Source organism: Lepidothrix coronata, unplaced genomic scaffold (genome assembly GCF_001604755.1).
Source record: "Lepidothrix coronata isolate B3197 unplaced genomic scaffold, Lepidothrix_coronata-1.0 Scaffold150, whole genome shotgun sequence".
In the NCBI taxonomy this organism is placed as follows: domain Eukaryota; kingdom Metazoa; phylum Chordata; class Aves; order Passeriformes; family Pipridae; genus Lepidothrix; species Lepidothrix coronata.
The window spans coordinates 863,543-879,496 of NW_016690330.1; the positions used below are offsets into that span (position 1 = coordinate 863,543).

A 15,954-nucleotide genomic window follows, 5' to 3' on the forward strand; every position below is an offset into this window, starting at 1 on the left:
ATGAAATTCTTGCAATTCTTATGGTTTGAAAATAAATCTTATAAAATGGCAGTATTGCAAGTTAGTAGTTTGGTTAATGAAAGAAATGCATAAAATAAATAGTAAAGTCAAGTATTGTGATTTAATCAGTTATTGATGACAGTTAGATTTATTAATTTTACTTCTGTATTGCATAGTCTACCGTGACTGTAAATCAGATCTTCTAGGCCTTAAGAAATAATTCTTAATGTGTCTTACTGTGTTTTTCTGCTTTGTCATAAGGATCAAACATTTCTTAAATAGTTAAAGACCTTTTTATAGTAGACTGGAGTTAGTGTCACTTTAAAATTGTATCAGGATTAAAGAGGCAGAAGTTTCATTTAAATGGAATCGTAGAGCATCCTGAGTTGGAAGGGCCCCACAAGGATCATGGAGTTCAACTCCTGGCCCTGTACAGGACTATCCCCAAGAGTCACACCCTGTGCCTGGGAGTGTTGTCCTGATGCTTCTTAGCTCTGTCAGGCTTGCTTCTGTGACCACTTCCCTGGGAAGCCTGTTCTAGTGCCCAACCATCCACTAAGTGAAACATTGTTACTAGGATTGCAATTGGGAGTTTAGGATTTTATGAAAACACTTATTTGGCAAAGTTTGGGATAAGTAATGGAATAGGGTTGGGTTACTGGGCTCATTTATGGATTTGAGTGTGACAGCCCTTTTGTATAGACTAGCACGATTAACCTGATTGATGAAGGTGACCAAAGGAAGAGTTCTGCCTTGGATATTTCAGTATCAGTCACGTATAATTTGCTGCCGACCTTTATTTACAGATTTGGTCCATCGCTATCTTCTCTTGGGCTTTGAAGAGGGGTGGTTTTATTCCTCAGAATCAAAGACAAAAGCATTCAGGCTTCACCATGGTTATACTTGGGAGAGTCTTTGCAGGTGTGAACTTTTTTTTTAAAGATCCAGAAGTTATTGGTGCATAGTGCTTTGTGCCATGGCACCCTGCTTGTGTTTTGTTATGTTGTTGTCAGACCCTTCAATACTCATATCACTGCAGTGATTTGAGAAAAGTACTTCGCCATAGGTACTTAAATTAAACCATCAAAGTTTTTTTACGTAGTGGCATGTTTTGATGGGTGAATATATTAGAAACATTCCATTTAAATCAGATCATTTTTGTCTATAATTTTCTTTTTTTCAGTTTTATGTGTACTCATGGCATGTTTATTTTTATTGTAAATCACAAAGGAAATTTCAAAGAGTAACAGAAGATAATTTGGTTTTGTGAGCTGGAATAAGACAACATTCTCTTTCTACAACTGTCTTTCTTGTACTTTTGAACATATGATAATTTTGTTTGTATTAAAGAAAATCAAAAATCCCAAACCAATCAAAGAAATTACCAAGCTTATAATTTTAATAATGACCTCAGCTCAGGACATTAAGTAGGGAATTAATGATCAGTTAAGGTTAATGATTCAATGCCTTGAGTCATTAAACTTCAAGAAAATGCTCTGTACTTTGATTGGTTTTGGTTTATTAAAGTTAGGTTGTAGAAGGTGAAAAAAAAAAAAGAAGGTATTTCCGAACACAAGTGGAACAAATACGAACAGAAAACAGAGGTATTTCATTATCTGCCTCATTCTGCAGTCCCAGCATAACTAAAAATGCCGTTATCCTTGATTAGAGTTTTGTTAGTGTGAAGACCTAAGGAGCAAAACCTTTCATACCCACCTTTCTTTTCTTTCCTGCTTTGAAACAAATGAAGAACTTCAAATGTTTGGCAGAACATAGGTTAACACTGCAGTTTTAGAATGGCACATCACCTTATTCTGTGAAATTATTCCACAATGTCTCCTAAATAAGCAGTTACAGGATATTGCAGTAGTACTACACTATGATCTGTACATAAGAATACGAGCCTTTGGATATGCATTGTATGTAGCAGGTACATATTTGCATGTAAGTGGGTAATAAGTATTTTCATTGTAATCTGTATCTAATTTGTATGCTTCTTATGCAGTCCAGGAGATGGAAAGTTGTGTATGTGAGCATTTAACAGCAAGGAGTGCTTAAACCTGAAGCCCTTTATTTTTCCATACTGGAAATATAAGCAGATGTAAGCTGCTATGATGGCGGTTGCTCAACAATATCTTTTAAAATAATTCCGAGTCCTTTCTGACATAAAGTAGTATATTTAAAGTAAGGTGTCTTAGTGAGATTTTCACTTTAAATAGAATAAGGGTTAAATGATAACTTGACTTATCTTTTAAATGACAAAAAATAAAGAAATTGCAAGACCTTTTCACACATTAGTTATGTATTGTCATTTATCATCTAGATATCAGGCTAGCAGTGCGAAGTAATAAAACATATCATCGAAAAATGTGCTATAGGTCTGAATCACTCTTTCATTCCACCTCCCAGCTAACTGTAGTATTAAATCAAACAAGCAGAACATTTCCTTAGGCAGCCATTGCCTTTTAATTTCCTGAAGAACCTTAAAATATCATTCATTACAAGTACTACACATATTTGGTTTTTAAAAGTCTCATAAATCAATAGCAGGCTGACTGTAATAATTATTACAAGTTAGTGCATAATTTTCGTGCTGAAGGCTGCATGCAGAACTTTAGCATATGCAAACGAGGCAATTCAAACTGTGTATAGATATTAATATGAAGAAGCAGGTAACGAGGTGCAGGCTATGAATTATGCATCAAGAGCGGCTGATCTTCAATGAGGAAAATGAATTCAGCATGTAATCTAATTAGTGATGGAAGTCTATTACATCTAACTGCAAAAGCAACCGTCCTTGAAACAAATTTATTTACAGTCCATGTTACCACTTGAAACAACTTTGAAATGATGTGTAAGACAACAGCTTAATTGTAAAAATTTTTTTGTTTGTTTGTTTCAGTTCTAGACCTGGAAGGCCTCCTAAGAGGACTCAAAGTGTCACCTCCCCAGAGAATTCTCATATCATGCCACATTCTGTCCCAGGCCTAATGTCTCCTGGAATCATCCCGCCAACAGGTAGGATCATTGTTTCTACGTCTTCACACGGGCAATTGTTTGAATTCATGCCTTATATTCACTTGTTAATAGATTAACAGTTTAGGAAACCAGCACCCAAATATCACAAAAGAGTTCCCCTAATGTCACATTATTGCTACATAAACGTGTTGTACGTAATGGAAGTTGTGGCAACTCGGTACTTTAAAATACAAAGAACTGAACAAATAATAATCCATTATAATTTTTTCCCCTGTTTTTTTCTTTATAAACGAAAACCTTTCAAAGCATGAATTACCTATCATTAGACAATAATCTCCCTATTCATTTTTGATAATTCAGATATCTTCTGGTTTCTTTTGCTGCTTTGCTTCATTAGCTAATGTCATCATGAATATAGTTGCCTGAAGAAAGCGAGTTAGTTAAAATAACTCCATGCTGCACACACGTCTTTCTTAATTTTTCATCCTGAAGTTCTATTTTTGATATGTCTCCTGAGGCCTCATACTAACCTAAAGTCCTGTAACAATCTGTTTCTCAAACTATATTTTCTTTTGAAAGTTACTGTAACATCTCCTAGAGGAGACTTGCTCTTCCACATGGCTAAAGTAAGAAAGGCTGTGTTGCAGGGAGGAGATGAACAGTCACCTGAAGATGGAGGCACCCAACATTCAAGCTGTTGGTGGTGCTGCAGTCTCTCTCCTCATGTTATAGGTCAGTTAAACTCTGGCAGTTGCTTCAGCAAAGCTTCCACTTCTTGCCCAGTTGTTTCCTGCTGATTTGGATGACTCAGTCTCTAGCACTGATTTTCTCTAAGACAAAGGAAAGATAATTAACCAGACAGATCCAAATAGAGAGGAGGATTACTTGATCTTGGGGACTGGATAGATGGGTGGATGTTTGAGTACATGCCCATGTTCACATGTCTGTTTAAGTATGAGCATGATACTTGGCATGGTTTTGGCCATAGATGACTAACATTCTCAAAAAAAAAAAGGCAATTCAGAAACACCACATACCAGAAACTGTTGGCAATTTAGATTTAAATGCTTTGTCTGGAGGAAGGAGGAAAGTGAAGAAAGTTTAGCTCAGTGGACAAAAGTGGGTCTGTGCCTCCTAGCCTTAGGTTCAAGAGCTGCTTTACATGGTGAGATAGACACATTGCCAGAAATATTTTGTTAGAAATTTACAGTTTTTTAAAAGACTAAAGATTAAGAGGAGTGATGAAATGAAGTCAGATAACAAAGATTGGTAGGAGATAGGTATAAAATAAGGAGAGGGAAGGAAGGACAAGACTGAGAATGTAGGCAACCATGGGAAAGTATCAGGCAAGCAGGACTCACAGTAGTAGTCTGGGCAGCTGTGACCAAAAAAAAAGAATTATGATTAAAATACTTTACATGATAGAATTTACAGGATAAAATCTAGTACAGGAAATAGAGATGGTGCAGATTAAATGCAACATGACAATAAGAGATGGGTTCTATGTGGAGAAAGAATGAAAGTTTTTGTAGGACAGAAGCATTCCTGTTTATGAAGGAGAGATCAAAAATTTTAGAAGCAAAGAGAAATTATTTGGGGAAAGTAAGGCAGGAAAATATCAAAGAAAAAAATGAATCCAAAAAGTAGAAAGGAGATGAAAGAAGTCAGAGACAAATATGCAGGCCAAAAAGAGGGAGACAGGAAAAGAAACCTTGTCAACAGTATCATTTGGGGTTTTGTGTTACAGTTAATATCTAAGAGCAGATCTCCTCTTGACTTTTTATTCTAAGAAAGCAGTTTAAAACCACAACTAAGCCTAAAGTATCCAATTCCTCTCTAGTCCTTTAAAGCTGGTCATAACAAGTTAACGATAAAAATATATGGTACTAAAAACACAGATCCAATTTCTAGAGTATCAGCCCAGAAAAACAGATGCAGATCTTTTTAAATTATGACTAAAAAAAACCAGGAGAAAATAATTCAAAATTAAAGAAAATAGGCGTATGTAAGATTATCATTCATCAAATCCTTTTAGGATGCTAATGCTTTCTGAGTCTCTTGCAAAAGAGGAAAGGTTTAAATGCAGTTGCTATTAAGTTTGATCTGTTTTCACATTACATGGCTTACCACAACAGAAGGGGTGGTATGATTTTTTTCCCATTGTGGTGGTGTTGAGTCTCAAACAGCACAAAAAATGCAAACAATAACACTGATAGAAGCAAACTCTGGGATCTAGTGTTCCATGGGGTATGCAAAGGTTCAGCAAAGGTAAGGAGCATCATGAGAGCAGTGTTACATGACAGTCATTCCAGCGTGCTACAGACAGGCAAGTCTAAAAATAGACTTACAGTCTGATCTTGTGAGTTCAAAGCAATGAACATTTGTACATTTACGTAGTAAATAAGTACCAAGACTACTGGCAGAGCCCTGCCAAGAAAAAACTGCTATAACTGCAATAGATGACATAGATACCATTGTTATGTGCTACCACATTAGTTGATACGGGAAAATTCTTGCTGCTTGTGAACATTTTGCAACATATTTTTGCTGTATATTCATAAAACCACAGTATAGTTGAGACTGTCAGACACTAGTGGAGGCCACTTAGTCCAGCCTCCCCTAGTCGAAATAAGATCACACAGAGCAGGTTGTTCAGGGCTGTTGTTCACTTGAGATTCTTTGAGTATCTTTGAGGATAGAGACACCATGATGTCTCTTTGCAATTTGTTCTAGTGTTTGACCACTCTTAAAATAGTGTTGGAGTGTTTTTACTTTTCAGTGGAATTTCCTGTGTTCCAATTTGTGTTTGTTGGGCAACACTGAGAAGAGTCGGACTCCATCTTCTTTACTGTGTCTTCATCAAGTTTTCATACACATTAGTAAGATGCCCCCAAGTCTTTTCCAGGCTGAACAGTCCCAGCACTCTCAGCCTCTCATGATATGTCTGGTGTTCCAATTCAATAATCATCATCTTTGTGGCCTTAAAGATGATTCTTTGTTTGAGAAGTTTGAATTTCCTGTTAGGATCCAGCTCTAAGCAGAAAAATATAAAACTAGCAGATTGTTAAGTTCTTCCTCCCCCTTCTCTCTCTCTCTCTTTTTTTTTATAACAACTTCTTCTTTTTAAGTTTTATGATTGATTTAATAATCTGAGTATAATAACTAAGTTTCCTTCCTGCCTACAAAAAAGTATAAGTGATCACACAAATAATTATGTGCTATTTAATGCTCTTTAAGTAAAGAGACCTGCAATTATTAAGTATATCTAGGATACACAATGCTATGATTTAATGCATTTTACTTGAAAATTTTCCTTTTTCTGAAATTTGCTGCATAGTACAGAAGTGTACATTTAAAGGTGGAAATCTTGGTTCCTAAAGGGTCTAGTTCTGCATGCATTGTTTATGTATGCAAGTATTATTGATATAAAACTGTATTTTGGGTTTTCTCATGGTATTTTAGGACTGTATATTTTTGTAGGAGGCCAAGTTAAGGAACTCTTGAAAATATGGTATACCACTGGCCCAATCTGAAAACACATGCGAAGGACATTGAATCATCACTTAGAATGGATTTGCTTTAAAGACGTATTTGGGAACTAAGCTGAGATTTACAGATAATGTTCAGAAGGAAAATAAAAAAAACAAACAAAAAAAATATTCCCCATTTTTTTAAGGGAGCATAAATTGAAGAAGTGAGGATCACCTCTTCGTTGATAGTCTGTCCATTTTATTACAAGATTCATAAATATTATCCACAATTGCTGATCTATCCCCTGTCTTTCATCAGGGTCAATTTACGGAAAGCTCCCAAATTTATAGAAGACTGGTTACCTCACAAAAGGTGTTCTGATGTTTATTAAAATAAATTTAGGACCTTTGAAGGTGTGACAAAATGAGAAATGTGTAATAACAGCAGATGAAGAGCTTCATGAATTGTCCAGAGAATTAAAATCTCCCTACGTTACAAATGATGTAACCAGAAGAAAGAATTTGGTGTAGGTTCAGACAGGTGTACTGACATTTTGGGCTTATCTAGATAACATCTTGAAATCCTTCCAAAACTAGGTGGCTCATCATAGTTGACTTTGATCTGCATATCTCTCTATACTGCAGATCTTTCTTGGCTAATGTGCTTCAAAAGTTGTCTAAAGTTGAAACAGTAGATAATTGTAATTAATTGTGATTAATCAGAAAAGCAGTGCTGTAATTTTTGAGTAAAGTGTATGATATACATTGTGCTCTGTATTTTTATGTCTGTAGTAGCTATGTACCATATAAAATGATATTTCAATTATTTTTCATATAAACTTGGAAAAGCAATTCTCCTCAGTTTTCAATTTTTTTTTTTTTTGTAATTATTCTTCAGTATCTTAGGTTTTGAAGCTACTTTTAAAGCTCCTAACAATTCTTCTACAACTTGGACTACTGAGTCTGTAATCTACAGGTGATGAAACAAGTAACTACAGTATCTGTTACTTATTTCAGGAGCTGCATCTTTAAAGATAAAATGAGAACAAGAAGTACTTTTGGAAATTACTGACGTAGCGCATGATAAGAATGCTCCTTCATATATTAATATGTATCTATAGGTATCGCTTTGTCAATTAAAAAAAGTAGTTTCAAAGCACCTTACATGTTTATTTATTACATTACTTTTACATTAAATTAATCTTAGCAATTATGTTGCTATTATTATTACTTTGAACAGATTTGCTTTATGATAGGTACTTCTGTACACCTACTCCACATATGATAGCAGACTGTGTAAGGTGTAAGGATATTAAGCTTCCTCTTTCATGTGTACGAATTATAATTCCCCTGCTGTATTACACTGTTCTGGTTTTTTCTCTTCTTAAGTGGTAATCTAAAGATGTAATTTCTAATCTGATAATTTTTTTTCCTCTTCTGCTGTGGGCCTGAATCAATAAAAATATATTTCAACTTCCAGCCTGTACAAAATTCTCTGAGCCACAAAACATTTTTATTGGGAGTTAGTAAAAGGAGAGAGTTGAAAGGTTTTGTATAGATGACTGCAGCTTGAAGGACAAATGTAGTTCACAGATGGAGCAACTGATAAAATGTGGTAATGTTTTTGCTAAAGTAGATGATGGAATTATTTGATATTTAAAGAAAGATTAATCACACAAATAATTTAATTTTCTCTGGCTTGTAGTTAATGATATTGTATTAGGCAGACTGAAAGAATGGTTAAAATATAATTATCATTGTTACTATATCCACATCACATAGCTAAGAAACAAAGTCTGTAGCTAGAAGTATTTACTCCTGATAGGCTCAATCCTGTAAGGTCTTAAGAATGTATTTAACTTATTGAAATGAATAGAATTGATTTCTATGAGTATTCTAGGGGCTAGAAATTATAAGTTGGAGTTACATACTTAGTAATTCTGAGAAGCAAACCTATTATTCAGTTTTTTATTTTATACAGTGGGTACCTTTTGTGATACTGTGTTGGTTAGAAAGATAAATAAAACTGAGTGGCTATCGCTTACTTATTTTAAAATGCATTCCATTTTAACACAGTGTATTGATTATTACTGTTTAATAATTTTTATCATTAACATTGGTTTTGATTGGTGTTATAGGACGATATGCTGTTTATCTATTGGGACTGAACTAACTTATTGTAAAAATAAGCAGCAAAGTCCTGCTTTCGGAGTGATAAACTAATTCAAGAGACTGAATCAAATTACACAAACATTTTTGCACTTCATTAAGGAAGTAGTCCTTATAATTAATGTGAAAGCTTCTATCATGTTCACTAGTTAATGTATCAGTGGGAAGATAAACTGACTTAACTCTGTAAATATATTATTTCATAGTTTTTAAAATAATAATTAAGGTGTAATTCAGGCCACCTATCATCTCCTGAAAACAGCCATAATTTTTTCATATTATCATCTGGGTGAATGGCTAGCTATCTTCTACTTTATCATGAGAGGATTTATCACTGAAAACCACTTCTGGAAGCTCACTAGTTTTAAGTTCCAGTGAGTCCCTTACATTTTTCGGTCATAAAATCTTTTTAAAACGAAGAATTACTTGCACAATTGGAACCTTTTTTATTACGAACTTGTACTCTTTTCAGTGTTTTATCATACAATACTACATGTATTCAAAGCCTACAAGATACTGTTAGAAAACTGTGTAAGCTAGAGTTGTACCTCATACAGGTTCACCCACTTCCTATTGAGAGGCATCCCTGGGTTGAGCTGTTTCCAGAAATGCTCCCAGCTTTTTTGATGTAGAGGAACAAGTTGGCTCACTTCAGAAGAGACTCTGGGATTAAATATTTAAGCAGTGAGGATAGTCATGTACTTCAACACGCTCAAGGTACTCAAGAAAGAACTGAGTGAAGTTATTTTACAGTTTAGTTATGTGTTAGTGAATCCTCTTGTGAGTACTCACTTAGTATTAGATTGTAATGTGCACAGATTTGTTACCTGTCAGTGGAAAATCTGAGATAAGAATTTTTTGTTTCTCCTGGATCACAGAATAATTTTGCCTTCTGAAGGCTAAGTTTGTAATGGTATTGATTTGTGAATTTCCCCATGATATTTCTGTAGCAGTTATATAGGATCCCAGTTGAATGACCATATTCTGTGAAGATGAATCATTAGAAGATATTATTTTAGCCTTCGATAGTGTGTGATAGTTTTCATATATAGGTAGCTTTACTAAATCAGGTTAGATTTAACATGATAATAAAAAAAAGTCTCTGGCTTTAGAAGCAACCCTCTCCCCAGTCCCAGTTTCTTGTTTCAAATCATAGAAGTATATTAAACACCCTGGGGGAAAAAAGACCCTCACTTTTCAAAAGAATATTTAGTAAGAGTATTTTATCATTAGGCTTTTCTGTAAACAAATAACACGTAAATTGAAACAAAATTAAAAAAAAAACAAAACACCAAGCTCTTGATACAAAAGAAAGTAGTTAAAATCTTAGTTCTGAAAGGCAGGTATGTGGTGAAGTTATCAGTGACTACATTTGAACCTGGTAATGGAAGTGTTTATATAGTTTTCTTAGTTCCAACACGCTATTATTTGTAACTGAAAAAGTTATGGAAAAGATACACATTGCAGAATACACTGATGGTTTCTTAAAATTAAATTATTCAAATTGTAAGTTTATCAATTGTAGATTATACCGAGATTATCTTCTTGTTTAGATTCCAGGCAGAGTCCTTCAATAGAGAAGCATCAAGATGATCATGGTCATATTTTGCAGTTTTTCATATAATAAACCTACTTATTTTCCTCTCACATGTGCCTTTTAATGAGAACGTTCAGCTAAAATAATTTAATACCCAATAATTTAATTTCTAATTGGCTCAAAACTAACCTTTTATAGAGCAAACAATGCGTTGCCATTTTAAACATGAAATACATAGTATTATTTTGTTAAACACTGCCACTAGAAATGAACCTGAGCTGTTGAATTTGGAATAATATCTCGGTCTTTCAAACATGCTGGTCTCTTATCTCAATGATGTTGATTGCTGTAGCAATATATTAACATGGTAGTTCTTAGAGTGAAGACATCAAAATCTGATAAAGCTCAGTTTCATCATGTTACTAACTGTAGTTCTGCTTTAGCATGATGATGTGAAGTTCCTGAATCCCTTCAAGGTGCCCAGTTCCTTTCCTGTGGAATTAGACTACTTATGTCCTTGCATGACATGATCAATGGAGGGTGAATGGGTTTTTTCGCTTCATTTTATATTTGATTTGCTACCAGTGCTACATTCTGCAGTCAATTAAAAAAATATTTATTCAAATTTATATATTCCAAAGGTACAGTCTGTGATTTCATTATCATATATTTGGAGATTCTCTAAAGTACAGGGAAAAACTGCAGCTTAATGTTTTTAACTCAGTCTGGGTTTTCTGGGAGGAAGGCACTGTCAAATGTCATTGTTTAATACGATTGTCTCCTTTTTAAGAACAATCTGTCTGCTGTGGAGTTTTACAGATTTCATGCAGGGACTCAAATAAGAAGAGAATATGTCAGGTTGCCCATGTATTTTTGTTACAGGTTATAGGATGTAGGTGAACTTCAGAGTTGCTCAAGTGAATGGTATTTTGAAGAAAAGTATGCAAGCAAGCATTATTTTATCTGGGCAGCTTTAGAAGACTACAACTCAAGGAAAAAGATAACTAGCTATGTACTCAATAATTTACTCTCAGGCATATGGTATGATTCTTGACATGTCCTGCACAGGGCCAGGAGTTGAACTCAATGATCCTGATGGGTCCCTTCCAATTCAGCATATTCTATGAATGTAGTTTTCCAAGAAGAAACGGTCACTCTGAGTTGTCCTTGTGACTTATAGCTCTAGTAACATTGCCTGCATGAATTGTATAAGGCACAATAGCGTACTATGAGAATTATAATGAATCCACTATCAGTTATTCACAGTGCACTGTATTGTTTTTGTTACTAATGCTGTCCTGTGTAATATATTAGAGTTATCATAAAGTAGTCTTAACTGGAAGAAGGTTTTTGAAAAGGAGGGTTGTTCTGTTTCATGTCCCAGGTTCAGAATTGCAAGGCTGGATTGTTCAATTGGAAATCAGAGAGTATTATGTCAGAATTTTTATGTTGATGTGAAATTAAGCATATTTTTTAACCAGTTCATGTGCCGATGAACTGTATTGCAAACATAAACCAATCTACCAGTTATTGCTTCCAAGAGCTTGTGGTATACAAAAGCCTGAGCTGATGATCTGAGTTTCCATGCATTCAAGCTGATAAGTTTGAAAACCTCATTTCACTTTCAAGTGAGATGACTTCTCTTATTCCTTCAAGATGCAGACATGGGTAGATATAGAATCACAGAATCAGCTGGGTTGGAAGGGACCTCCGAGATCAAGTCCAACCCTTGATCCACTCCCGTGCAGTTGCTAGACCATGGCACTGAGTGCCACATCCAGTCTTGTCTTAAAAACCTCCAGGGATGGAGAATCCACCACTTCCCTGGGCAGCCCATTCCAGTGCCTGATTACCCTCTCTGTAAAAAAATTTTTTCTAATATCTAACCTAAACCTCCCCTGGCAGAGCTTAAGACCACGCCCTCTTGTCTTGCTGATAGTTGCCTGGGAAAAGAGACCAACCCCCACCTGGCTACAACCTCCTTTCAGGGAGTTGTAGAGGGTGATGAGGTCTCCCCTGAGCCTCCTCTTCTCCAGGCTGAACACCCCCAGCTCCCTCAGCCTCTCCTCATAGGACTTGTGCTCCAGTCCCTTCACCAGCCTATGTTGGTTTGTTGGTCACTGTGTGCCTGAGACAGCAATTGCAAAGGTAGAGTGGGATGGAAAACAGGGAAGAGGTGTTAAAAATTGTGTGTGTGATGGAGGGAAGGAAAGAGAGAAAAAGGGAGGGAAAGGAAAGAAAAGTTTTTTATGAGTTGGTATAACCAACTTATTTAACATAATACAAACTAGTTTGCTGTTGTGTATTAATTCGTGACTATGGAGAGGTTACAAAGCCGTGTTGGTATAGTACTTGTGTCATTGCTTTGAAGGGTTATCCTCTTTCCACAGTGTGTGTACAGGAGCCTGCATTTTGCTTTTCTGAAATGTGTTTTAGTTACAAATGTTTTATAAGTAACTCTTAAATCATTTCCTTTCAATCCAGTCTTTATTGCAATGAGATAATGTGTTCAAGCTGTCAGCAAAGAATAAACTGATACTGCTACTGGTATTAGAGATGAAACTGGACCTTTAGGCAAAAATCTTAGGTTGTGGAGTATGTCACTGTTTCTACACCATGATGTTGGTCATCAATTAATGATGTATTAGTTTCCGACTATGAAAACAGTATCACACTAGGACTGAGTAAGCTGGGGAAAGGAAAACTGCACCTAGTCAAGACAAAGTTAATAATGGCACTGAGTTGTTTTGATTCATCAAAATCCATACAAATGGCAAATAGACAGTGTACTGACCAGCTTTGTTGAGAATTAAGGTTTTGTCAACGTTACCCTTTTGTTAGGTGAAGGCTGAGATTTAGATTGACATAGGGGAAGTAGAACAAGTTGCAGGGAGTGTTTTAAATGGGCAGGTGCTTCTACTAAAATTCCTTTTCTCTGTATTCATTATGCGGTCTTCTGTCACAGGCTTTAAGACCACACATATGGCTTGAACAATCCTGTTGCCCTTATTAAGAAGAAAGTTAATAGAATAGCATTGCAGATACTTTTTTTTAAAGAATGTTTCCTTATAGTGGAAATACAAAATTCAAGACATGAGTTGGTGTCAGCTGCCTATTCCAATAATTTCCATTTGTGATTGCATCAGGTTATTAGAGCTATCTTGCTAGGAAGCATAAAATCAAGGGCAGGATTTTAGATAAACAAGATCGCTCCTAAACATGATGATGTCACTTTTGTTTTCTTTTGACAGTAAACTGATTCCTTAATTCATATGTCATGATGCATCAGTCCAATATACAGAGATCTAGATGTAATTATTGTGTTACTATACTGACTCTGTAATGCCACTTAAGCTTGGACTTAAGATGGTGAGAAAATCTGCTTAACACAGTGCAAATGATAGTTTCCCTGTATCCTTGCTTAATAAATGTATATGAATATAGGAATAAGAGGACTATGTTACTTGGGCAATTTGATAACCAAGTGACTTACTACATCACAACAGTACATTATTTTTGTAAGTACCAGACTACCAACAAGAAAAAAAAAAAAGGAAAACCAAATTATATTCAACATCCGAACAATATTTGATGCAAGTATTTGAGAAGAGTAAAATGATTTCTTGTGAATCAGTATATTTGTTTTGAAAAGTATCTCAAAACATTCTAGTAGATTAATATTCCATTCAAGTGGAAAAAACCAATGGTTCCTGTGCACTCAGGGACTATGTGACAAAACAATTCTTAAAGTAATTTGTTTTCTATTGAAAGCTCAGATTATATTCAGCCTTTGAAGTTTCAGATATACAGATGCTGAAGACATTGAGGACATCATACTCTGAGAGGTGAAAGACAAAACATAGAGGACTTTTGCCTCTGTAGTGTATAACAATGTGAGCTTCATGTTTATGGAATATGGAATAACTCATTATGACATAGGATTTAGTTTTTTTTTAATACAGACATAAGAACATTCTTATATAATATTTAAATTGCTTAGATTTCTCTTTAAATTTATTTCTATTATCAGTCAGGTTAAAATTTTGTATGGAAAGACTGTTAGGAGCTGATATGTATGTAGAACCAAAACAAATTAGTATTATCATAGTAGAGCATTCTTAAATGAAAAATCTCCCAAATACTTATATACCAGAAAGGTCTGGGCAAGAGATTGTACTATTTAGGCTGCTATTCCTGTAAAGAATATGACTTTTACAGATACCTCTGTCCCAATAAATTTATTATAAACAAACCATTTCAGTGTTCTTCTTTATCTTGGAGGGTAGGCGTGCATCCTGCACCTTGCAACTGCAGATCTAAAATCTTTTTCTTATTACAGTCTTTCCCAACCTAAAAAAAAAAAAAAAAAAGATTCATATCTTCTCCCAAGGAACAGTTCCTGGCAGTTTTGTTTCTTTTACTGTCCATGGCCAGTTACAGAACATGTTTTGTAGCTACACTACAAAATCACTACTAGGTCGAATATCTTACTTATTAAGTTTCTGGTATGTTTTTTGTTTGAAGAAACTAGAGGCAAAGTTTTTGTGGAAGTTTCATCTTTATCTTTTATTAGACAAAATGCCAAAAACTTACAGGCTTTTGAAACACAAGCACTTATGTCTGTTGAATGGAGTTAATCACTGCTAAGGTCTAAAAGCATCTAAAAGCAATTAAAAATACTTATATGGAAGTTCTGTTTTAAGTAAAAGTAACTTCGTTTCTCCACCTTCTGCTCAATAGCTAGATACCATTTGTCCATTGCATGTTAAAGATGGTGACTTTTTTCATTAAAATCTTTTTTTGGATTCTTTAATTGCTTTCTTCTCTACTCTAGGAGAAAGCTCTTGATATTTTGAAGTTACCTTTCCTCTTTTTTTCCTCCTGTTCTGAAGGCCCCAAATTAACTTTCTGATGATGATGAAGAAGAAGAAAATAAATGCATATTTTTTTAATGTACATTGCCTTTATCCCTGAGCACAAAAAGAAGCATTCAGTTCAAAAATGCTATATACTATATCCACATCCACTTAGAAACTTGAGGAATTGTTAGCTGGTTTTGTACTCAGTAAAAAAATAATTTTTTTTGTGGAAAATTTAAGGTCATCTTGAGATCAGAAATTACATCTACATGCCCTGTAACTGCTACTGTCTGAGGCGTTGTCGTCATTCACACAACTTTTTTAAACAGACTTCTGTCTGTATAATTTTCTTAAAAAACCCTGGCTTTTAAATTATTTCATAGTTGCTTTAAAGTGAATTTATTATTGTTGTTATTGTTGTTTTATGATGAGTTTTGTTTCCAATTTATTTATTTAGTTAATTGAATCTCACTCATATTACCAGGAGTGAATTTGATACCTGTCAAAATATTAAACTTGGTATTAATATGCTGTATTTTCTCAAAATATCTTGAGTTCCAAGTCACATACTCTGAGCAAATTTTTACTTTTATTCTATGTGAACAAATATTTTAGAATGTTCTACAAGTGGTCTGGAATCTCACCTTTGTTACTTCTTGTTTTCAACTTTCCCCTGAAAATTGATAGAAGGAGTAGAATATGTAATTCTTTATCCATCCGAATTTGAGACATTTTCCTTAATGAGCACTGGCTGTTTCACCGATTCCAGATTACATAGATTTAGCCTAGGCATGAATTTTGAACTATATGATGGTGCTTTATAAACTCACAAGACTGTGGTAAGAATGATTATTTTAATATATCATCCTTCTTCCCTCTCCTTTCTCAAACCTACTTTACTTAATACTCAGATTTATTTCATTAAACCTTTAATAATGGA

The 15,954-nt window shown here is 34.7% G+C and overlaps 1 protein-coding gene across 7 annotated transcripts in view; it reads left to right on the top strand.

Moving 5' to 3' along the window:
• DACH1 (dachshund family transcription factor 1) overlaps positions 1-15,954 on the top strand; it is a 357,269-nt gene that overhangs the window by 147,606 nt on the left and 193,709 nt on the right. For all 7 annotated transcript variants that reach the window (XM_017828634.1, XM_017828631.1, XM_017828632.1 and 4 more), the window contains exon 2: positions 2,903-3,018. In XM_017828634.1, the coding sequence (XP_017684123.1) occupies positions 2,903-3,018 (116 nt within the window). The remainder of the gene's footprint in view (positions 1-2,902; positions 3,019-15,954) is intronic.